Here is a 25,484-nt window from a genome sequence, read left to right on the forward strand (position 1 = left end):
TCCTGACTCTAAACAAAATACTGTCACACATATTCTAATGTAATCATTAACTGTGCAACAAAAAGGCATGAACATAAGCTGTGAAAAAGGAATTCCATGGGTGATAGTAATATCCACAATCAAGCATTTGCTCTTTTTGATCACATATGCCATGTTCCTGTGTGTTCAAGTTGTCTCATCTTTTAGAGTTCTAAAATTGCAGGGTTAACAGGTGATACTGAAATCACAAAATTATTACAGCACAAGAGGAGGCCATTCAGTTCAACATGTTTGTACGAATTCTTTGAAGAAGCATTTTACTTCATACCATTCTCCTACCTTCTCCCTATAGCTTTTCACATTGTTCCTTTTTAAATAGCAATTTAAATTTCTTTGCAATACTTCGATTGAACTTGCCACCTCCAAAATGTCAACTTGCATTGTAAGATTATATTTAAAATTGAATGCAAAGCATACATAAAACAATAATAAAGTTGTAAATGTAATTCACAATTTGAGCTTTATTTACAAAATTTTAAATGATATTCATTGTAATGTGGACCTGCAGAATTTCTGTTGAATTCCTGGCTGATTATAATGCTGGAATCTCAATCATTTATCAATTAGTTTTACTCAAACAGCAATGTTTAAAACCTGATTGCAAATGTTACAATGATTACATGCCAAACAACAAATTTGTCCTTTAAAGATGTAATATTAGTGCAGTATTGTGTTGAATGCAGTAACTCATTTAAGAAGCAAATGCTTGTTGATGCATAATTCTCTTAGTTGCTCAATCCGCAATTGAATACTTGATCCCAGTCGGTTGTTATTGGACTCTAGCCATTGGTTCAGTTGCTCTTCTCGTTTTTCCCTGAAAATTGCAGATTATCATTAGTTAGCACAGTGGGAGGCAACATGGTGGATAGATAATTACAGGTTCCCTGATCTCGCACAAAACCTTGGGTAAGAAAATCAGTGGAAAACCTAAAAAAATTATATCTTTTGCATTTCTGCTGATCTTCAAGTGAAGTTGTTGTGGAAGATCAAAAGTTCTGAGTACCTTCTATGAACATGCTGCTCTCGTGGGCCCCATATAGTGAGACAACTGGAGGGTTCGTTTGTGTGACCCCAATGGATCATGTCACTACGCTAATGTCATGCACAAATATCAAAAAGTCATCAACGAATGCGCAGAGAATGTCTTCATTATTCACTTCTGAAATACCAAGCAGTAGGAAGCAAAATGACTATTCAATGGGCCATTCAACAATTAGTAGTTGAGGCGTTCTTAACTTGCAACTCAGGCAAAGTTGGTGGAAACACTGAGGAGCGTTGCTGGAAGACTTTGAAGAGTGACCACAGAAATGCTGCAAGTTGCACTGCCTTGTATTGAAATGGTAATGACAAGTGTTCTATAACATGGTCACACAAAAAAGTTAGCAGAAGGGGGACATTTATACTTCCTTTTTAATTAACTGTGAATACATTGAATTTATCTGAGGGTTTTTTGCTGCAAAGCTTAATGGCATTTCTTCCTGTTTCTTATCAAATTCATCTCATTAACTACGTATCTCCACCTTACAGTGACTGTCTCAAGTGGTTCTGACCCCAAAAGACCAACATTTCTGGCACCTTTGCCATATTTGAAAGGTGGATATGCACCAGACATTCTGAAGCTGGCCTGCTCAGTGACAGACATTATGTATCAATGTCAGAGATGAGGAAGACTAGGAAGATGATGTGGTGATTCTTGGAAATAACCTGGAGATGCTTGGTGGATGCGATGGTGCAAGGTTTTAGAATGGGGGGGTTTCTCTTCCCCGAAGACCAACAAAAGAGGTCCCAGACCATGGAAGACTGGTCTGAGGTTGCCACTGGGTTAATTGTTCTTGACAGTATGGAGGAAAGGTCTGGAGAAGGTCAATGACTTTCTCTGTTCTGTCAGACTAAATTCCACACTCTTTCTCTCTTTCTTCACGCTCACTGTCTCACTGCACCCACCTCCCACAGACGCTCATGGTCTGTCATTATTGCCTGCAACGTCATCCCTCACCTGTTCTCACCCATCTCTAACTCCCAGAATAGTAACTGTTCATGGACCTTGTGTAGCCTACTCACTCCCTCTGAACACCATTTGACCACATGTATTCACTTTCAGCTCACTCAATCCCTCCCTTTCTTCCATATCAGGTGAAGACAGGCCACAATAGGTCACAGACTGGTGGAGGGTTGCTAGACATCAGACTGCGCAGCTCCTCAAGGAATCTTCTTTCACATAGAAGAAAATCAGGACTGCTCCTGCGGAGATTGTCCTGCCAATTGAGTAAGTTCTTTCACAGTAATCTGAATTATATGTGCCATTCATTGTACAACCCTTCCAAACATTGGCCTTAATTATTTCTCTTCCTACCCCTCTGACTCTTGGAAGTGCAAGCTGAGGACTGTCCACATGCTTCAGGGCCATTCAGACACAAATACCCCTGGGGTCTCTGAAGCAAACCTCCAGGGTCAATGTGCACCACTGCTGAGCAGGCTCCCTTTACCCTTGAAGTGGAATGTAAGATGAGAATAAAAAAAGGAAAAAAAAAAGATTTTGAGGGCACTTTAGGGGCAGACATGACTGTACATTGTATATGAGGTATCATGTTTGTCTAAATTTGATTGTTTTTGTAGTAAATCTGTTTGTCTGGCTATGTATTGCCTTGAATGTAACTGTGTAAGCATGATGCCTAACTTTATGTCCATACATTATGTACCAGAGAATAATGTTGAGATCATGCTGCTGCATGTGGAAGCAAGATGAACAAGAGGGCAATGGGTTCTGCTGTCACCTTTGCCCCTCAAGATAAAACATCTCTATTCTTTCACTGGCTCCTATCTCCAAAAGTGTTGGTGTGAATGAATTGCTCAGCAATGTGTGGGTCAGGAACAGTACAGAACACAGGATGCCAATACATTTTAGGGAACTTGAAGATCTGTATCCTGTGTGGTGTTTGGGTCTCTTTGTAATGTTTCCTTTTAAAGGGCCACACAAATTTGTCTTGTAGCCTGCTCCCATACAGTTAGAGACATTTACACCATCCACCTGGGGGGTTGTCACAGTCATTTCCTTACTGGTTGCATACTTTTGAATTTAATACAATGGAAGTGACGATTGATTTTACTTCCACCTCTATGGTGAGGCCACAAACAGCAAGTCCTCTTCGTGATATCCCTTCCCATTAACCCTATGGACTTAACACATAACAGTCCTCACCCAATCCATCCAAATGACCCTATAGCTGTCCATCTAGCACCTAGCACATGAGGTTGCCTGGCTAAGTGTGGTCACACTCCAAACTCCTCATGCCCCTTGAAACCACAATGCTCCTGATCATGGACAAACCGCTCTCCCGCATTTTACCAGCACCATAGATAATATGAGGGCAGAGTTCTGCGAAGGGAATATGAACAGTTAGTAGCTAAATTAAAAAACAGAACCAAAAAGGTAATAATCTCTGGATTATTATCTCAGCCATTGGCTAAGATTAAGTTGGTAAATGCATGGCTTAAAGATTGGTGTGGGAGAAATGGGTTTAAATGTATGGGATATTGGCACCAGTACTGTTCCAATAGGATGTATCTTCAGCTGAACTGTGCTGGGACCAGAGTCTGAGTGAATCACATAACTAGGCCTGTAGACAGGGCTTTAAACTAAATGGGGAAGGTGGAGGGATCTGTTATAGGGGAAATTAGAAAACCTAAATTAAAGGAGGAGGTAAGTGTGTAGGTTAGTGATGTTGCAGATGGCTACCAGACAATAAAGGTGAGGGATAAAACAGGTGAATATCTTTATGCATCAAGGAATTATAAAAAAAGTAGGGAAATTTACCAGTTGGACAAATTTAAAAGCTTTATATCTAAATTCACGAAGTATTTGAAATAAACTGGATGAACTAATCGCATAGATAGATGTAAACAGGTACAATATAATTGGGATTATGGCGACATAGCTGCAGGGTGACCAGGGATTGAACTGAATGTCCCAGGATATTCAGTATTTATGAAGGACAGGCAAAAAAGGAAAAAGGTGGGGGAGTGGCATTGTTGTTTAAAGAGGCAATTAACACCATAGTGAGAAAGAATAGTCATAGAGTCATATGAATAGAGATGAACAGCACGGAAACAGACCCTTTGCTCCAACTCGTCCATGCCGACCAGATATCCCAACCCAATCTAGTCCCACCTGCCAGCACCCGGCCCATATCCCTGCAAACCTTTCCAATTCATAAACCCATCCAAATTTCTTTTAATGTTGCATTTGTATGAACCTCTACCACATCCTCTGGCAGCTCATCCCATACAGGTACCACCCTCTGTGTGCAAAGGTATCTTTTATATTTTTCCCCTTTCACCCTAAACCTATGCCCTCTAGTTCTGTACTCCCTCACCCAAGGAAAAGACTTTGAGGAGAAAGTGAGGTCTGCAGATGCTGGAGATCAGAACTGAAAATGTGTTGCTGGAAAAGCGCAGCAGGTCAGGCAGCATCCAGGGAACAGGAAAATCGACGTTTCGGGCACGTCGATTCTCCTGTTCCCTGGATGCTGCCTGACCTGCTGCGCTTTTCCAGCAACACATTTTCAGCAAGGAAAAGACTTTGCCTATTTATCCTATCCATGCCCCTCATGATTTTATAAACCACTATAAGGTGACCCCTCAGCCTCCAACGCTCCAGGAAAAACAGCCCCAGCCTATTTAACCTCTCCTTATAGCTCAAATCCTCCAACCCTGGTAACATACTTGTAAATCTTTTCTGAACCCTTTCAAGTTTCACAACATCTTTCTGATAGGAAAGAAACCAGAATTGCACACAATTTTCCACAACAGTGGCCTAATCAATGTTCTGTACAGCTGCAACATGACCTCCCAACTCCTTTACTCAATACTCTGACCAATAAAGGAAAGCATACCAAATGTCTTCTTCGCTATTCTATCTACCTGTGACTCCACTTTCAAGGAGCTATGAACCTGCACTCCAAGGTCTCTGTTCAGCAACACTCCTAGGACTTTACCATTAAGTGTATAAGTCCTGCTAAGATTTGCTTTCCCAAAATGCAGCACCTCACATTTATCTAAATTAAATTCCATCTGCCACTTCTCAGCTCATTGGCCCATCTGATAAAGATCCCATTGTAATCTGAGGTAACCTTCTTGGCTGTCCACTACACCTCCAATTTTGATGTCATTTGCAAACTTACCAACAGTACCTCTAATGCTCGCATCCAAATCATTTATATAAATGATGAAAGGTAGAGGACACCGCACCAATCCTTTGCACTCCACTGGTCACAGGCCTCTAGTCTGAAAAACAACTCTCCACTACCACCTTTGAGCCAGTTCTGTGTCCAAATGGCTAGTTCTCCCTATATTCCATGAGATCTAACCTTGCTAACCGGTCTCGTTTGGGTAACTTTTTCAAACACCTTACTGAAGTCCATATAGATCACGTCTACCACTCTGTCCTCATCAATCCTCTTTGTTACTTTTTTGAAAAACTCAATCAAGTTTATGAGATAATTTCCCATGCAAAAATCCATGTTAACTATCCATAATCAGTCCTTGCCTTTCCAAACACATGTACATCCTGTCCCTCAGGATTCCATCAAACACCTTGCCCACCACCGACTTCAGGCTCACTGGTCTGTAGTTCCCTGGCTTGTCCTTACTACCTTTCTTAAACAGTGGCACCATGTTAGCCAACCTCCAGGCTTCTGGCACCTCACCCGTGACTATCAATGATACAAATATCTCAGCAAGAGGCCCAGCATTCTCTTCCTTAGCTTCCCACAGAGTTCTTGGGTACACCTGATCAGGTCCTGGGGATTTATCCACTTTTACGCATTTCAAGACATTCAGCACTTCCTCCTCTGTAGTACGGACATTTTTTCAAGATGTCACCATCTATTTTCCCATACTCTATATCTTCCATGTTCTTCTCCACAGTAAACACTGATGCAAAATACACATTTAGTATCTCCCCCATCTCCTGCGATTCTACACAAAGGCCACCTTGCTGATCTTGGAGGGGCCCTATTCTATCCCTAGTTACCCTTTTGTCCTTAATGTATTTGTAAAAACCATTTGGATTCTCCTTAATTCAATTTGTCAAAGCTACCTCATGTCCCCTTTTTTCCCTCCTGATTTCCCTCTTAAGTATACTCCTACTGCCTTTATACACTTCTAAGGACTCACTCAATTCATTCTGTCTATACTTGACATATGCTTCCTTCTTCAACTTAACTAAACCCTCAATTTCTTTAGTCATCCAGCATTCCCTTCATCTACAAACCTTTCCTTTCACCCTTACAGGAATATACTGTCTCTGGACTCTTGTTATCTCAGAGGAATGCATGGGGGAACTGCAACAACTATTTATTCCTGTCCAGCACAAAAGTAAAATGGGTAAGAGGGCCAATCCATGGATTACAAAGGATTCCAGCTCAGCATCGCCCTCATGACCTGTCCTACCTGCTTATCTTCCTTTCCACCTATCCACTCCATCCTCCTCTCTGACCCATTCACCCATTGTACTCTTTGCTACCTTCCCCCACCTCTGACCTATCACCTCCATCCCCACTCCCATTCACCTATTGTACTCTATGCTACTTTCTCCCCGCCCCCACCCCCAACCTCCTCTCATTTATCTCTCCACTCTGCAGACACCCTGCCTCTATTCTTGATGAAGGGCTTTTGCCCGAAGAATCGATTTTCCTGTTCCTCGGATGCTGCCTGACCTGCTGTGCTTTTCCAGCACCACTCTAATCTGTGAACCAATACCTGATCTGGTATAAGAGGCTGCCCTTGACTTCCTGTGCTGTGACCTGCTGAATATCAGATATGCTGAGGCCCATTATCACATTATTTGTGTTCCTCTCAGTTCAACTCATCAATTCTGACCTACTCTTAGTGCTTATTACAGAACATAGAACATTACAGCGCAGAACAGGCCCTTCAGCCCTTGATGTTGCGCCAAGCTGTGAAACCAATCGAACCTATACTATTCCATTCTTGTCCATATGTCTATACAATGACCATTTAAATGGCCTTAAAGTTAGCGAGTCTACTAGTGTTGCAGGCAGAGCGTTCCATGCCCCTACTACTCTCTGAGTAAAGAAACTACCTCTGACATCTGACCTATCCTATGTCTATCACAATTATCATTTATTCAGCTTTTATTTCCAAATGGCCTGCTACCTCTAATTTCCTCTCCTACCCACCTCTATGATCTCTCTCTTTCTCTGTGTTCCATCTCCACCTATCTGCTCACTTCTCCCATTCCCTGTTGTGACCCTCTCCACATTCCCCCCACCCTGAATTTGGCTTCAGCATGAACATCACCTTTTCCTAGCTACTAACAGTTCTGAAGAAGAGTTACCAGACTTGAAATATTAACTCTGCTTTCTTCCCACAAATGCTGCCAGACCTGCTGAGTTTCTCCGTCATTTTCTGTTTTTGTTTCAGAAGCTAAACCTGCAGGAAACAAGCTTCCCCAAAATCATTGTGTAACCATAGTAATAGTTGCATTTTGTGTCTGAGTAATTAACTTGTGTTTAGACAACACACATGAGTTAGCATTTATTTAATTGATTAAGTTTTCTGTTTCAGCAACAAGGTCTTGGATTGCTCAATTTGAAAGTTTCTTTTCATAACTGAGTTAATTATATACAGAGAAATCCTGGCTTACATTGAGCCTGAAATCGTGAGCTCAACGCCAGTGCAAAGAGATGAATGAAAATAAATTACAGGTCTAGGAAGTCTCCAATGAGAAGCTTGGTGTTCCCTTTCAACCTGTTGTAGCCTCATTGATTAGTTCAACAATGGAAGTTCAGTCCTCATATTGCAACTTGTTTCACCTGTAAAACATTGTATGTACAGCACTGTCACCCATAGCCAGGATTTTCAAACTATTAAAAGAGATCGTTAAATTGCTTTAATTGCCAATTTAAAATTGTTTCAGGGCTCTATGGCTCACAATCTTTCATTAGAAGAGAGAATATCAAAGAATAAAACGAGATTTAAAGAACACACCAATTTAGAGATTATTAATAAAAGTCAATTTATTTAAACACATCGCTGAAACTCAAATCATCAAGCACAGAAATGAAAACATTTTGGGAAATTAACATAATTATTAAGAACCTGAATAAATTCATTTATTTTTTTAAGATGTCTTCAAAGGACAATTGTCTATCCCCAGGAGTGAATGCCAGTTGGTAGCTCAGTGGTGGCACTGGGAAAAGCAGCCACTGCTGGGACTACACCTGGAGAAAGTGTATTTTAAGGAAACATGCAACCCTCCTAACCAGATAATTGGGATTTGGGAGCACTGGGGCCAGTCAGGTAGACCCCAACTTGGTAGGGGCAGTTTGGGTAGTTTATGAGGGAAGGGGACAATTGCCATGGGGCTGCCACTGTTGCCTGCAAGTCCCCCTCCTTGAACCAAGGAGGGCCTACCTGCCAGCAATGGGAGAAAGTGGCCCTTACTTGTTTACTTAAGTGGTTCAATTTAGCCTCAGATGGGAATGCAATCATCTCTCTAGCACTGCTGGCTAAATGGCATGGCAATGAGATGATGACAGGTCTTGTACCATATGCCTCCTCTTATCATTTTACAGAAACATCCAAAACCCCATCTCCATCTACCATCCCTTTCCTCGTGAATGTGGTAAATCCAGCCCATTGTTTCTCCCTTAGACTATTCAAAGCAGCATCATGCTTCAGGGTTTAATGCCTGTTTTGAGGAAGTGCCAGTCTTTGGAATGCAGAGGTCAGCAGTTACCAAATTGGCACTTTAGGCATTCCCTGAGGAAATCAGTCATGGTGTTCATTTCTGAAGCTTAGATCCATAGTATTTCTTTCTTTTTGTCCATAAATCAAAAGGGATTGAAATCAGACTCTTTCTTACAGTTGTATTAATGGGATTGAGAAATTGTAACTGATTGTCTTATGGAAAAAATTAAGTTGAAAATGTTTATGCATCTGATTGGAATATAAAAGCATGGATTGCTGGCTTTGACTGAAATGTTTCACATCATGGTCGATGTAATATTTCAAATATTCAATAAAGGGTTATTCAGAATATGCAAATCATGTGGTATCCTAAGCTTACTCGTTGGCTTGGAAACCTCTGAGCCATTAGGCAATGAAAGGCAAGCCAGCAGTATTTTGTCATTTTTTTTGACTACTATTGACAGAGAACAAATTGGGAGAGAATGTAAATTGTTTGATTTGTGAATATGATTTTGTCTATTAGTTTAACTAAATGTTCTTTATGTAATTATTCAGGTTCTTAATAATTATGTTAATTGCCCAAAATGTTTTCATTTCTGTGTTTGATGACTTGAGTTTCAGTGATGTGTTTAAATAAATCATGAGTTTTATTATTAATCCCTAAATTTGTGTGTTCTTTGAATCTCATTTTATTCTTTGATATTCTCTCTTCTAATGATAAGATTGTGAGCCATAGAGCCCTGAAACAATTTTAAATCGGCAATTAAAACATTTTTTTTTAATAGTTTGAATATCCTGGCTATGGGTGACAGTGCTGTACATATCATGTTTTACAGGTGAAACAAGTTGCAATATGAGGACTCAACTTCCATTGTTGAACTGGTTAAAAATTTGCAGGAAAATATAAAAGCAACAGCTGTGTGCAGATCTTAGATATTTCAGACAAAGGACAATTAGTTACCAACTGTTCATGCAATATTTACCTTGTAACGATCTCATCAGTAAAAGACATTTGTGAAAGATTAGCCTTCAATGGCTCACTGAAAGAAAATAAGACAGATTTGTGATTAATATTATTTCTAAAACTTCTTAAAGAAAGTGAAATCTCAAACAACCCCAGCTTAGCTGAATCCACTCCAGTCCAGGCAACATCCTGAGGAATCTCTTCTGCACCCTCTCAGTGCAATCACATCCTTCTTACAGTGTGGTGAACAGAAATGCACACAGTACCCCAGTTGTGGCCTAACTAATGTTACATGCAGCTACATCATAACTTCTTTCCTCTTGTATTCAATCTCTTGACTAATAAAGTCAAATTTCATGTATACAAAAACAGAAATTGCTGGTAAAGCTCAGCAGGTCCAGTAGCATCTGTGAAGAGAAATCAGAGTTAATGTTCCAGGTCCAGTGACTCTTCCTCAGAACTGGACAAATGTTGGATGCATTATAAGAACTCTGTCTCCTCTAACTGCTTTGTCTATCCTAGTTAATATCAGGCAGGTTGAAATCCCCTATTATTACACTATAATTTTTTAATACTTCTGAGATTTGTTACTTATGCATCTTTTTATCTCTCTATGACTATTTGGGGGTCTATATATAGTACACTCCCAGCAAAGTGACTGCTGCCTCTAAGATAAAGGAGCAGAAATTAGGCCATTCAGTCCATCGAGTTTACTCCGCCATTTACTCATGACTGATAAGCTTCTCAACTCCATTGTCCCACTTTCTCCCATAACCCTTGATCCCCTTGACAATCAAGAACCTATCCATCTCAATCTTAAATCTACTCAATGACCTGACCTTCTTTGGCAATGAATTCCATAGATTCACTGTACTGTGGCTGAAGAGCTTTCTCCTTATCTCTATATTAAAGGATCTTCCTTTTATTGTAAAGTTGTGCCCTTGGATCTTAGTATCTCCTACCAATGGAAACATCTTCCCAACATCCATTCTGTACAAGCCATTCAGTATTCTGTAAGTTTTGATTAGATCCCCCTTATCTTTCTAAACTCTATCGAGTATAGACCCAGAGTAAGCAAATGTTCCTCATATGTTAAGTTTTTCATTCTTGCGAACATTCTTGTGTACCTCCTCTGGACCCCCGCCAGGACCAGTACATCCTTCCTAAGATATGGGACCTAAAATTGCTCACAATACTCTAAATGTGGTCTGACCAGAGCTTTATAAAGCCTCATGAGTACATCCCTTCTTTAATATTATAGTCCTCTTGAAATAAATGGCAACATTGTATTTGCCTTCCTAACTACTGACTCTGTCTGCAAGTTTACCTTTAAAGAATCCTGGACTAGAACTCCCAAGTCTCTTTGCACTTCAGATTTCTGAATTTTCTCCCCATTTAGAAAATAATCCATGCCTCTATTCTTCCTACCAAAGTACATGACCCCACAGTTTCCCACATTGTATCCCAGCTGCTACTTCCTTGACCACTCTCCTAACCTGTAAAAATCCTTCTGCATTCTCCCCGCCTCCTTAATATTACCTATCCCTTAACCTATCTTTGTATCATCTGCAAACCTGGCTAAAATGCCCTCAGTTCCCTCATCTTCATCATTCATGTATAAAGTGAAAAGTTGTGGTCCCAACACTGACCCTTGTGGAACACCACCAGTCACCAGCTACCATTCTGACAAGGATCCTTTTATCCACATGCCCCGCTTTCAGCCAGACTGCCAATCCTTTATTTTTACTAGTACCTTGCCTCTGACATCATGGGTCTCTATCTTACTCAGCAGTCTCCTATGTGGTCCCTTGTCAAAGGCCTTCTGGAAGTCCAATTAGATAACATCCATTGGCTCTCCTTGGTCTAACATGCTTGTTACCTCCTCAAAGCATTCTAACAGATTTGTCAGGCATGACCTCCCCTTCATGAAACCATGCTGACTTCACCCTTTTTAACATGCACTTTCAAGTATTTGGAAATCTCATCCTTCACAATGGACTCCAAAATCTTACCAACGACCAAGGTCAGGCTAATTGGCCTCTAATTTCCTGTCTTTTGCCCTACTCATGGCTCTACTCATAAGGACCCATTTGAGAAACCTTTCAAATATCAAACCTCTTTACTGCAATAATTGACTTTTTGATCAATGTAGATATCATCTCCTCTATTACAATTCCCACCTCACCTAAAGATTCAATTCCCTGCAGTATTGAGCTGCCAGTACTGTCCCTTCCTTAACTATGTCTCCATGCTAGCAATAATACTTTATCTCTACCCATTGATCAACACTCACAACTCATCAGCCTCCTTGAAAGACTCTTTGCATTAAAATTAAATGCCATCCAGCCTTGTGATGCTACCTTTTGCTTTAGCTTGACTATATTTGCACTGCTTTCTTGATTAACTTGGTTCTTCTTCTTTACTTGTTTGTGCATTACCAGCTAATGTACCTCCACTTCTCATCCCATCTCATCCCCTTGCCAAATGAGTTTAAGTCTGACCAACCACAATAGCAAGCCTCCTGTTCCAATGCAGATACAATACGTTGGACTTATATGGATCCTAACTTCTCCAAAAATGATATTAGTGGTCTGGGAATCTAAAACCCTCCCTTCTACTCCAACTCTTCATCCACCAGTAATCTTTGCTACTGGTTGCAATTCAAATAATGAGGTTCTATATTCACTAGTAAAATTCTCTAATGTCACTGGCACATAGAAGCTTTCTCATACTGATGGGTAATACCACACAAGTGCCAGGCATAATAATGACTATCTTAAATAAGACAGAATTTAATGTACTTCCCATGACATTTGATGGCATCACCATCACTGATTTCCTCTCTATCAATAAATCTGGGAGTTCCATCGACCAGAAACCAAACTGAACCAGCTATATAAATGCTGTAGCTGAAAGATCAGGTTAGAGGCTGAGAATTCTGCAGCAAATAACACCTCCAAGTCCTCGCCACCATATTCAAACCTTGAGTCAGGAGTGTGGCGAAATACTCTCCATTTGCCTGAATTGGAAAAAACTTGAACAGCATTCAAGAAGCTCAACACAATCCAAAAAAAAAGACAGCATGCATTTTTGGCATCCATCCCCTTTCATACTCACTCCTTTTTCTACTGACACATAGTACTGAGTGCTTACTCCTAAATGCACTGAGTGACTCTCCAAGGATCTTCCATCAGTCCCTTTCAAATCTATGATCTCTAATGACTACTAGGTCAAGGGCAGTAGACTATGGGAAGCAATTTCCTATTTAAGCCTTACATCATCCTGACTTGAACTACATCATTGTTTCTTCATTGCTGCTGGGTTAAAGTCTTGGAACTACCATCCTCATGGCACTGTGGGTGTACTGGGGACTCAGCAGTTAAATAAGATGTCTCATCACTAACTTCCCAATTAGAGATGGGCAACAAATGCTGTCTTGTCAACAGCTACATCTCCGGAATGACTTAGAAATATAACTGAGCCAATTTCAAAAAAGTGCATTATAAGGAAATCTTCCTTCAATATATGTTGGCTTAAAACTTAGTGAGAATATTGCCTACTTTACAATAACTTCAAGGAAAATAAATTACTTTGTTCTGTTTTATTTTGAAACCTAAAATCCTTTAAGATAATGGAGCAAACAACCCAAACTAATTATATATCAGAGACTTTGGACAGAATCTTCTGCTGTTGCTAGTGATGTGCATGGAGGCTGATAGGGCATTAACTTAGGCAGGCAGGGGTGTACCTAAACCCTACTGCCTTTTTGCCTTTGCTGGAATTGCTGGAATTGTCCTGCGAGAATACCCATGGTTGACCATGGGACTGACCTTTGACCTTTAGGGAGTGAGATGGGAATGGGGTGTATTGTTCACCTTATTAAAGGCAGTCAGTGTTTGATTGAAACACTAGACGTGGTGAATGGTAAGCCTGCTGACAGCCACCTTTATATGCTTTTTATTCTGTTCAAGTCCCTGTCCTACACTCCTCATAATACCTACACTGAGCACCCAGCCCTAAAACTCCAATATCATTTACCTGTGGCCTAGCTTACTCTGTAATACAGAAACTCTGGCCTCCTCTGCAGCATTGCTGTGTGCAAGTCTTAATTCCAGGGAATGTTTCATCTCTGGCCTTGGCACTGCTTCACTGGTTTGTGGCTCAGTGGGCCTCTGTGAAAAGAGACAGCAATGGTCTCTCACTTTTCTCTGGCTGCCAGATGAGACTAATGACATGCCAACAAGATTCCACCATAGACAGTGTAAAAATGGGCTAGGAACTGTCAGACAGCAGTTTGGGTCGTACTCCATTTGGATCATGTGTGGACATATGTGGAAACCACTTCATGGTTGAATGCTTGACTAGTTGCAAGACAATGAAGGGTGTCAAACACTTACTGGAGAGGGATCAGGCGCTGAGTTGGCACGCTTACTCATAAAGTACTCATGCACTCATTGGGATGACAATTCTATCTGACTGTAGGAGAAAACTGATCATAATAGGTTAGAGCTTTCCAAGACACCATGAGGAGGAGTCTTGAATATTGGAATATACATTAGCTGATGAGAAGGCATCAGGACTTGTTGATGAAGACAGAGATAGAACTATATTGATGGAGAGAGCAGAATGTCACAGCCATCTAGTGGAGATGTCTCCAGTCTGGTGTGTGGATATACAGTGAAACACTGTTGAGAAAAGGGTTTGTGCATAACTATTTCGTCCTTCACTGCAGGATATTGCAGCAATTAAAACATTAAAAAGCCTGACTTTGCTTGGCGCTATCACAAACCAGCTCTAGGGAGATGACTTAGAACCCTAATAGGAAGCACTGCCATGCTACTAGCCTGTATCCTAAACCAAGGCAGAGGCTTGGGTCAGCGACACACTCTGGGGAGCATATTACAGAGTTGTGTCCATAGTTAACAGAGGATGTGACATCTGAGGTCTCTGACGTTCAGGGGACTGCTGGAGACGAAGCTGAATCTATGCGTGGGTTCAGCCATAACAGATCTGTTGAAATGATAAGCAAAGGAACATTTGCCACAGACTAAAGACAAAACACTGTGGATTTCTGAAGAAGTCAGACTGGACAATGTTAATTATGTTTCTCTCTCCACACATGCTACCAGACCTGCTGAGTTTCTCCAGCATTCTCTATCTGGCAGAGACTTTTAGAGTACATTTTCAGCCTATGACAAAAGGTAGAGGAGTAGTGCCAAAGTTCTGACTGCTGTCAAGGCTCTGGCATGCAAAGACTTGGCTGCCTCCATTGATAACCTTGGAGAGCAAGGACCAAATGAATGCACAGTGTTGCTGTACATGTGCTTGGACCTGTACTCCCTTGAAATTCTTCTCCACTTAGCACAAAGTTGTGCAGGGTGCAGCAGACTACAATAATTCTGGACACTATTTATGGAAAGTACTGCAACATTGCGGTGGCACGTTGGCTTAGTGGTTAGCACTATTGCCTCACAGCACCAGGGACCTGGGTTTGATTCCAGCCTCAGGCTACTGTCTGTGTGGAGTTTGTACATTCTCCTTGTGCCTGCGTGTGTTTCCTCTGGTACTCAAGTTTCCTCCCAAATTCCAAAGATGTGCAGGTCAGGTGAATTGGCCATGCTAAATTGCCTATAGTGTTAGGTCCATTAGTCAAAGGGAAGTGGGTCTGGGTGGGTTACTCTTCCGAGGGTCGGTGTGGGCTTGTTGGGTCAAAGGGCCTGTTACCACACTGTAGGGAATCTAATCTAATCATTCCACCCAAGTAGTCTAACCAGTAGAAACTCATCTTTAGCAGTCCAATAGTCTGCTCCATTATTGCCCTTATTAAGGTAAGAACACCACTGTTCCTCTCCACTGCTGCATTTTAAGGATCTTGTACTGATGTTACTAACCAGATCTTCTGTGGATATTCCTTGTCACTAAGAAGCAAATCCCCATTACTGCAGCAGTGGTTAAGTGAGAGAGAACGGTGAAGCCTCCTTCTGGAAGGAGGTAGGCCTTCTCAAGGACTCGGGGTGTGTTATCAGGCACAAATTGGGCTGTTTCCTCCTATGGCCTCCAAGGGTGCTTGACCCCTCTGCCAATGACCTCATTTCCACAAGCACTTGTGCAGAAAATCCTCAGCAGCCAGAGCCCTTGGGCCAGGGACATCTCCCACAGCAGTGTTCACAGTCTGCCTGCAACTCAACTCTGCAACCTCAACAGGGTTGCAAAGATTAAGAAGCTTTAAGGGCACAAAGTCAGTATGTGAGTGAATAAATAACAATGAATTTCTGGTGTCTGCATGACAGAGGTCTTTGAAAAACAAAGTTCCCATTTGGGGAATGTCTCAGAGACATAAGTAACTCCTTTTTAAAATGATGTGTGCATGCAGATTCTAATCTATGACACAAATATGTCTGCAGCAGTTTTCCTTCCAAGTGCCAGATGCCACTGAGATGAACAGGGTCATTGTGCAAGATAGTTTACAATATGGGGTGTGAGCAATGTAAGGTTCAAGCATACTCAAACAATTGGTTGGCTAGCAGAAAAAAGGCAGTGGCATAAATGGGTCTTTTTCAAATTGGCAGGATGCAACAAGTGAGGGTCCTCAATGTTTTCAATTTATATCAATGGCATAGGGGTGGCGAATGAAGGCATGGGGACCAAATTTTCGGATGTTGCAAAGATAAGCAGGAAAATATTATGAGCCAGGCCTTTTGTTGGTAATTGCTGTCAACCAAGAACCACCATTGACATTGATGAGATGAAGAAAACACTTTTGGCATTGAAGCATTAGTGAAGATGTACAAATTGTGACAGTTGATTGGGTAGTGCACATACATGTGAACGATTTGTTTCCAGCGCTCACAAACCAGTTGTACGCTCAGCAAGTAAAGGCCCTTTAGGTTTATGAATGCTGCTGGCTGTTCATAGGAAGCTCTCAGCACCACTTGTCTGCAATCAATTGCCCATTCACCTGTAGAAATCTTCCAATGGTAACAAATCGCACAGCACTGGCTGTTTGGCTATCAGTCTGTTATGAATTGAACAATTTCTTTCACTTGTGCAGGACATTAGCCACCACCCTGATGCATTTGCAAGTGGCAGACTGCAATATTCCACACATTTCCACGAAAGAATCGCTGGCGCAAAAGTTCAGTGCCGAAGTGCCTTCCTGTGCCAGTCAGCTTTGGATTGCCTCCCAATCGACACTGACATAGGTCTTCTTGGAAGAGCCAGCATACGTGAGTGATACCTGCCCATGATATCCTCAGTCACCTCCAAAATTGTTTCTCCGATATTTATAGTTAGCTGCAGTGCCAGTGGTATTTTTGATTGTTCGCCAATGCTTTACATCATACTTTGGTTGGCAGAATCTTGCTGATGGGAAGTTCAACTTTTCTTCAAACCCATGAGGACTGAATGCTTTAGTTTGATCATTTCCCCAGCCTATAATGCTTCCTGGTTCCATGAGAAGAAGAAGATTTCATCCTTTGTTTGCAAAAATAGTAATCTTTTCAAGACAATGAGAGTAAACTACAAGCTATTGGCCAGTTAGCCTAACCTCAGTGAAGAAAATAAACCAAAATGAGTTAGGAACAGTGTGGTACAGAGCACTCAGGAAAATTTAACATGATTAGACAGTCAACAATGTTTTATAAAAGGAAAATCATATTTGACTAATTTGTGTATTTTGAGGTTGTAGCTAGCAGGGTACATGAGAAGAAAGCAGTGTGTGGACTATATTTAGGTTTTCAGAAGTTTTTTAATGAGGTGACAAACAAGAGTAATCCCTTGTGACTCCACACTGAATTACGTGCATTGGAATGAAATATCCGTAGTCACAATTAATTTGTTGATGTTTAATTAAATACAAAAATACAATGCATAATTGGAACCTTCATGTTAACCCCAGCACATTAAGGGGCCTCTTGTGACACAGGTGTAATGTCCCTACCCTTGGACTGAGAGACTTGGGTTCAAGTCCCACCTTCTCTGGAAGTGTGTAATCACATCTCTGAACAAGTTGATTTGGCTAAGTAACAATTTTTAAAAACCCACCACATTGGTTATTGTACTCAATCCATTCACAGCAATGTTGTAATCTGATAGCAAGTCCAGAAAATTGATACCTTCTCATTCAATAATACCTCAACAATGGCCATAAATGCTTCCTGAAATCATGGATATCCCTTTCTGATCAAGTCTATTATACAGCCATAAGACTAAAAGACACAGGAGCAGAATTAGGTCATTGACTCTGCTCTGCCAGTCAATCATGTTTCTCAACCCAGTTCTCATGCCTTCTATCAGTAACTGTTGATCTTGTTATCAATTAAGAACCTATCTATCTCTGTCTTACATATATTCAATGACTTGGCCTCCCAGCCTTCTGTGGCAATGAGTTCCAAAATTTAACCACCCTCTGGCTGAAGAAATTCCACCTCATTTCAATTTTACAGTCTGTCCCTTCACCATGAGGCCATGCCATTAGGTTCTCTCCTTCTAGTGCAAACAACTTCTCCACATTCACTCGATCCAGGCATCTCAGTAATCTGTAAGTTTCAATCAGATCCACCTGTATCCTTCTAAACTGCATCAAGTACAGATTCATAGTCCTCAACTGCCCCTTCTACGACAAACTGTACATCTCTGGGATCATTTTTGTAAACCTCCTCTGGATCCCCTACAATGCCAGCTAAACCTTTCTTAGATGTAGGGTCCCAAAACTACTCACAATATTCCATATGCAATTTGACCAGAGCCTCATACAGCCTCAGTAGTACATTTCTGCACTTATGTACTTGCTCTCTTGAAATGAATGCTAACATTGCACTTGTCTTCCTAACTGCCAACTGAACATGCATGTTAACCTTAAGGGAATCCAAATCTAGGACTTCCAAGTCCCTTTCTGCATCAAATTTCCAGAGCTGTTCTCCACTTAGAAAATAGACAATATCTTTATTCTTCCTTCCCAAGTGCATTACCTCATACTGTATTCCAACTGCCATTCTCCTAGCCTGTCCAGTCCTTCTGTAGCATCCCTGCTGCCTCAATACTAACTGTCCCTTTACCTATCTTTGTGTCATCTGCAAAAATGCTCAGTTCCTTCATCCACATCGCTAATGTATAACATGAATATTTGTGGTCTCAAATGGACCCCTAAGAACTCAACTAGTCACCTGTTGCCATCCTTAGAAATTTCCCTTAATCGCTCCTCTCTGTTTTCTGCCAGTCAACCAATGCTGTATACATACAGAATCTTGCCCTTAACCCACGGGTTCTTCTCTTATTCAGCAGTCTCCTTTGTAGCATCTTATCAAAGGCCTTCTGGAAAACTAAATAGATCATGTCTATTGGCTCTTCTTTGTCTAACCTGCCCATTACCTCCTCAATGAAATCAAACAACTTTGTCAGCCATGACCTCTCCTTGACTAAGCCATGTTGACTCAACCCTATTTAACCATGTACTTCCAAGTACTCTGCAATCTCATCCTTAATAATGGACTCTAAAATCTTACTAATGACCAAGGTCAGGCTAACCAGTCTATAATTTCCTATCTTCTTTCTCTCCCTCCCTTCTGAAACAGGGTGCTACATTAGCCATTTTCCAGCCCTTTGGGTCCCTTCCTGACTCAGAAATTCTTGAAAGATCACAATCAACACCTCTAAAATTTCCTTAGCTATCTCATCCAGAACTCTGGGGGTGTAGTCCATTCAGTCTCTTTGATCTATCCACCTTCAGACCAGTCCACCTGTATATTGAAGTCTCCTATGATTATTGTAATAGTGCCTTCCTTATGTGCCTTATCTATTTTCTATTTATTTTCTTCCCTAATGTCCTACTACTGCTAGGTGGCCTGTACACAACTCCATCAGGGTCTTATTTCCTTTTCAATCCCTCAGCTCTATCCACACATGTTCTGGCTGCACCTTCCCACTCTAAATTACTTCTTGCTATTGATTTCATTTCATTTGTTACTAATTAGACAATCCTGTCTCATCTGCTTGTCCTTTCATTAGGTTATGTATCTCTGAGCATTTAGTTCCCAGCCCTGATCTGCTTGCAGCCATGTCTCTGTGATCTGTCAACGCAACTTCAACCCTAATGATTCTTGGAAAGCCAAATGCTGCTCACAGTAAGTGAAATAAACACATTGTGAAGGAATGGAGGAAGACTTTGATATTCCACAATGCTTATGGACATTTACACAAGATATGGTACAAGCTGACATCTGATACACAATAAAAAATGAAAACCTTACACAACAATCAATTCACAAAAGAGACATCATATTGATACACACTGCTACTCCTGACAAAATTGTATGATTTACTCATCTGAGTAAAAGAATAGATATTACTCTAAATCTGTATCAGCCATAATGAGAAAGAGGGCTGGAAGGATCAGAAGTAACATGTTAACATGGATTGGATATTGAGTAACAAACTGAAAATAGAAATTAGGAATAAATATTCATAATTGGAATGTCTAGATGTAACTAGTGAAGTGTTACAAGGATCAATAAAGAAGGCTGCAAAGAGATATAGTCTTGTTAAGAACCTGTGAAAGACAATGGAATATAACGCAGCAAACTGGGAAATCATCCACTTTCAATGGAACATTTTTACAAGTTGAGAGACTGTTAAATGTTGATATCTAGAGAGTTTTAGTGTCCTTATAAATGAAACATAAAAAGTTACCAGGAAATGCAATAAATTAGGAAAGTAAATTGTCTGATAGTTAGCATTTAATGCAAAGGGACTGTAATATGAGACAGGAAATGAAAAAAATCATATTGTTATTTGGGCATGTGAATAACGATTTACAAACTGCCCACACCCACTGAAGTGGAAGTAGACAAAACATGAATTTTGCGCTGTATGTTTATTGGGCTGGATGTAGTGCAGGGCTGAGTTATTGGCTACATCAACCAGACTTCTGTTCATAAAGGCGGACATTATCACTTATGGGAGACATTTTAGTAAGGACTCTCTAAAGCTTACTTGGTTTAGTCCCATAGGTGATTGAGGGCCCTATTAATATCATGTCACAGGATCCTGATTTCTATTTCAAGAAAGAATCTATCACTGAGACCAGTACCGCCCTGGTAATTCTAGGCAAGAATTGATGCCAGTTTAAAAGAACTTTGAGCAATTAGCTAACTAGACAGTTCACCATATATATTTGACATTTGACAACTTATGGTGGTAAAAATTTTAAATCCTCCTCTGATCAGAACAGAGTGGTTGATGCTGCATGTGCTCATGAAAGGTAATTGACCAGAAGCACTGGCCCTGTTTTTCTCCCCCCAAAATGCTGCCAACCAGCCAAGTACTTCCAGTAGTTTCAGATTACATGAAATTGAGATCCTTAACGTAATTAGAGCTTGTAGTACATCAGTCTATGAATTCAGGGTCACACGGAAGCTGCTGGGTCACTTATTTGCCATTATTAGGCCCATGCCTGAAAAACGGATGCAATGATGTCCATTTTTATTGTCACACATTCTATCAACTCTGTCTTGACCTTTGCTATAATGAAGAATCCCATTTTCTCTAATATCTCTCTCATTGAAGCATCCTCCCTTGCATCACATCATTTCAATAAATGTCTTTTCTCATCACTCTCTCTGGATTATTTACACTCAGTTCAAGCTATCATAGAGGAAGAATAAGTCTCATTTTAAAGGTGATATTATGAGCAATTTTGAAAATTATTGCACACAATGACAGTAGCAATTATTTCTTGCGAAATAGTTTATTGCTAGCCTGCTTGAAGTCTCAGCATAAAGTTTCCAGAAGATATGGAGGGTAACTCCACAAAACCAGTATACTGACAATATCGGAACAGCTGTTCACTAGACATAATGCCTGGTTTTCATTTCCATTAATATGCATGAAAGTAGGAGGTCCATCCAATTCACCTACTTGTCTTTCCCTGCCTAAATCAAGTGATACCTTGAACATTTCTTCCAAAGTTAAAGATGTGAACATTTCAATGTGTGAACAGTTGTCAGATAACATGTAGCATAAAGTACCTACCCATCGTCTTTTAATGTTTCATCCTTTGGACTCTCTGGTAATTGTAATGGACTTTTAATCATTGTGAATTCAGCTTCCAACATTTCTGGTGTTAGGCCAACTTCTTCAGAACTATGAAGCAAGCCACAACATTATCACAAATACCATATATTTTAACACAGCAAAAATCTAATTTTATTTGGTTTCTATTTTTATTTCTATACTTTGTAATTCAGGTGTGCTATTAATAGCAGGCCACAGGTTAGGAATTTTTTATGAAAGTCATTTAACCAATTCCGTGATATTCTAAGAGTTTAACTGCTTCTGATATCCTGCTTTTCAATACTATGCAGATATTTTTCAATGCAAATATAAATTAGAATTAAAACCTTCTGTTTCTGGGAGATAAAAGAATCAATATTTTAAAAATGAAATGTATCCTTATTTGAGTGAAGTATTTAATTTAAATTACTTGAGGCACACTTTCAAAGCTCAATTAAATGTATATGGAACAATATTTTGAGCACAGAACAAACTACAGCATTCATAGCATTAGTCAGCATCTGAACACTTAATAGGTATTTTGATTTAATTCATTTATGCTGATATTTAGCCCTTAAATGACAAATTGAATTTTGATTTGGGTGACCAGACTTCCAGTTTTTCCAGATTATCACAGATTTTCATTACGTTTCCTGATTTTCAGATGCCCAGATGTTCTTTACCCAAATTGTTTTGATGTCCTCATTTTGCTTCTTCAAATTCTCCCCCTGAGGTCCCAACCCTTTGCCCCACATTTTGTCTTCCTTTTACTTTTGGCAACACCCCACTCAAACTCAAAAACCTCATCCAAAAATACTGCACTATCACCTGAGAATTGGAATGCCTTCTTATTAGCATCTGGAGCTGGATGAAAATAGTTTCTGGTTGTTTACCTAAGACCTGACTGGTCTTAGAAAAGACAGAAAGATTAAAGCACGGGATATGAGGTAATATTCTAGCATGGACTAATGATTGGCTAATAGACAGAAAAGTGAGAACATGAATAAGTGGGCCATCCTTGTGTTGGCAGGCTGTATCTATCACAAAGGTCAATACTTAGGAACCAACTGTTTGCAAATATATATCAATGATTTGGAAACTGGGACCAAATGTAGTATTTTCAAATTTATAGATGGTACAAATGGGAATATGTGCTGTGAGGAAGATATAAAGCAGCTTCAGAAGGATTTGGATAAGCTTAGCAAATGGCAAGAACATAGTAGATAGAATATGATGTGGAAAAATGTGAGATCAACCACTTTGGAACAGATGTACAGTATATTTCGTAAAAAAACTAAGGTGAGAAAATGTATATGTACAAAGGGACCAAGGTTTCCTTGTTGATAAGTCATTGATTGCTAAAATGCAGGTATAGCAAGCTATTAGGAAGGACAATGGAGCATTAGTCTTTATTTCAAAAGGATTTCAGTACAGGAGTAGTGAAGTCTTGCTCGAACCGTAAGAGCTTGGTTAGACTGCACTTACAGCACAATGTGTAGTTTTAGTCTCGTTATGTCAGAAAACATATAATTGCCATAGATGGAGTGCAACAGAGCTTCACTAGACTTGTTCCTGGGATGGCTGGTCTGTTCTATGAAGAGAAATTGGCCAAACTGGACCTGTACTCCCTAGAGCTTTGAAGAATGAGAGTTGATCTCATTGAAATCTACAAAATACTTATAGGGACTAACAGGTTAGATCATTGCACCTATTCTCAGGTACTCAGGGAACCTCTGATATTCTCTACTGCAGAAGGCTTAGTCTTTTGAGTATGTTTAAGATAGAGATTCTTGACTTTCTAATTACCAGTGGCATACAGGTTTATGGAGATGAGGTAAGCAAGAAACATTGAAGTGTTCAGTCAGCCTTGGTTGTACTAAATGGTCAGGCAGGGTTGATGAGCTGAATAGCCTACGCCTATGACAGAATGACTAAGAGGAACTCTACAGATGTGTGGTGTGAAGCTATGCTTGCACATGGCTCTAGGTGAGCTCTATCTTCTAACCTTCAGTGTATGTTTGGAGCTAAGAGCCTGAGAAATAATGATGCCGTTTACTTTGTGCTGATTTGTACATAGCTGGTAGTCAGGCTGCAGAATTGTGTTTACTGGGAAGAGGAAATAGAAAGTGGCAAGTAATTCTCAGTACAAACCAGTCCTTTGGAATGTAAGGAATCAATTTCACTGGAGAGCGGAAAGGAATCAGTGTCTGGATGACAACAGAAGATTGATAGAAATGTCTGTCAACTGCAAGCTGCATGGCACCCATTGATACACCATCAATCATCATTGAAGATGGTGAGATGTGGCACTTTGAAAAATTGTCTATTTTCCTGTGTGTATATCTGGGTATGAACAAGATCTCCCACACTTGAGGTTCATTTGCAATTTTAAAATCCACTTTTTTGGCTGAAACCATCCATTGGTAGAACCAGTGTACAAATGGAAATAAATAAGGTTTTTAATGGAGATTGGTCTTACCATTATACAATGAGCAGTAAAGTTATAACGGAAAAGTGGAATCTGCGATCTTGTGACATATGAAGTGTTAGTTTGTTTTTTATTTCAGAAAATGGAGATGAAATATCATTGAAACAAAATGCTGTGGTTCATAACAGCTTTTTCAATTAATGAGAGTTGCCAACTCTGGCTGGACATATTCTAAGATATATCATCATGCAACCATTTACATCCACCTGCTCTTCCCCCATGTTCCTGCCTTCAGTTGCCCAATATATCCACCACCTCCTGAGGCAATGAGTTCCAAGCTTACCCAACCCTCTGAGAGAAAAATGTTCCCCTTATCTCTGCTCTAAAAGGACAACCTCTAATTTCAAAAGTGTGCTTTATAGTTCTGGACTGACCTACAAGAGAAGATGCTTTCCATGTTCACCTCATAAAGATTATTTAAGATCTCGTACACTTCAAACAAATGACTCCTCACTCTTCTAAGTTTCAATGAAAACAATCCATATGTTGACTTCCTACAGTCTACTATTTTATTAATAAAATTTGAAAGACTAATAGTTGAAAGATATCTCTGCCAGTTTATTCCATTTTAATTGTTTGAAATTCTAACCCATTTCCTTCATAATACAGTAATCTATTTTTCTTCTGCCAAAAAACACAACTCAGAAGCTATTTACTCGTCATCACAATATTAATCAAGGCTGTTAACAATTACATCTAGTCTATCTAAAACTGCATGTTCAAGCATGTCTAAACTTTGTGCCAGCTAACTTAATTGGTCTAGATTTTAACCTAGTTTTTAATACAGTACCTCTGTGAGATACTGCTGAAGTGGGATTGTACTGAGCATTAGGGAATGGAGAATGGGATTTATGGGCTTACACTGACACTTGTTTCAATGCTATCCTAGAAGGACTGACTTTAAGTAAGGTTTATCTTTCACGAACAAGGCTTGAGAATCCACACTTTTCCCATGAACCAGTGCTGCAAGGAGCTTGAAAGAAGACAGCTCATGGTTTATATTCAAAGAAATAGTAATATTTATGATACTCTTGTAACCCACTCATGCACTATAAGTTAGTATTGCATTTAGATTTGGCATTCTTGCATTTTGTCCTGATGAACGAAAGATAAAATGTTTTGACAATATGTCTCTTTTCTTAGCAATACTCAGGTTCTGTAATAGCAAACAATTATGCCATGCTAATTATTACAATAACTAAATATAAAATTTTCTCATGCTCCTCTTGACAT

General features: G+C 40.0%; 1 protein-coding gene across 3 annotated transcripts in view; it reads right to left on the bottom strand.

Moving 5' to 3' along the window:
* Positions 1–234: 234 nt before the first annotated feature.
* Positions 235–25,484, bottom strand: part of cfap221 (cilia and flagella associated protein 221) — a 263,805-nt gene continuing 238,555 nt past the window's right edge. For 2 of the 3 annotated variants that reach the window (XM_043693986.2, XM_043693987.2), the window contains 3 exons: positions 21,743–21,853; positions 9,735–9,791; positions 235–853 (listed from right to left, as the gene is read on the bottom strand). In XM_043693986.2, coding sequence (XP_043549921.1) covers positions 727–853; positions 9,735–9,791; positions 21,743–21,853 — 295 coding nt within the window. In that variant the 3' untranslated portion in view covers positions 235–726. Of the gene's footprint in view, positions 854–9,734; positions 9,792–21,742; positions 21,854–25,484 lie in introns of those variants that run through there. The other variant, XR_015757537.1, reaches the window with a different exon arrangement.

This window comes from Chiloscyllium plagiosum, unplaced genomic scaffold, assembly GCF_037043375.1.
Source record: "Chiloscyllium plagiosum isolate Xiang-an unplaced genomic scaffold, Cpla_swu_hap1 HiC_scaffold_7, whole genome shotgun sequence".
Classification (NCBI taxonomy): domain Eukaryota; kingdom Metazoa; phylum Chordata; class Chondrichthyes; order Orectolobiformes; family Hemiscylliidae; genus Chiloscyllium; species Chiloscyllium plagiosum.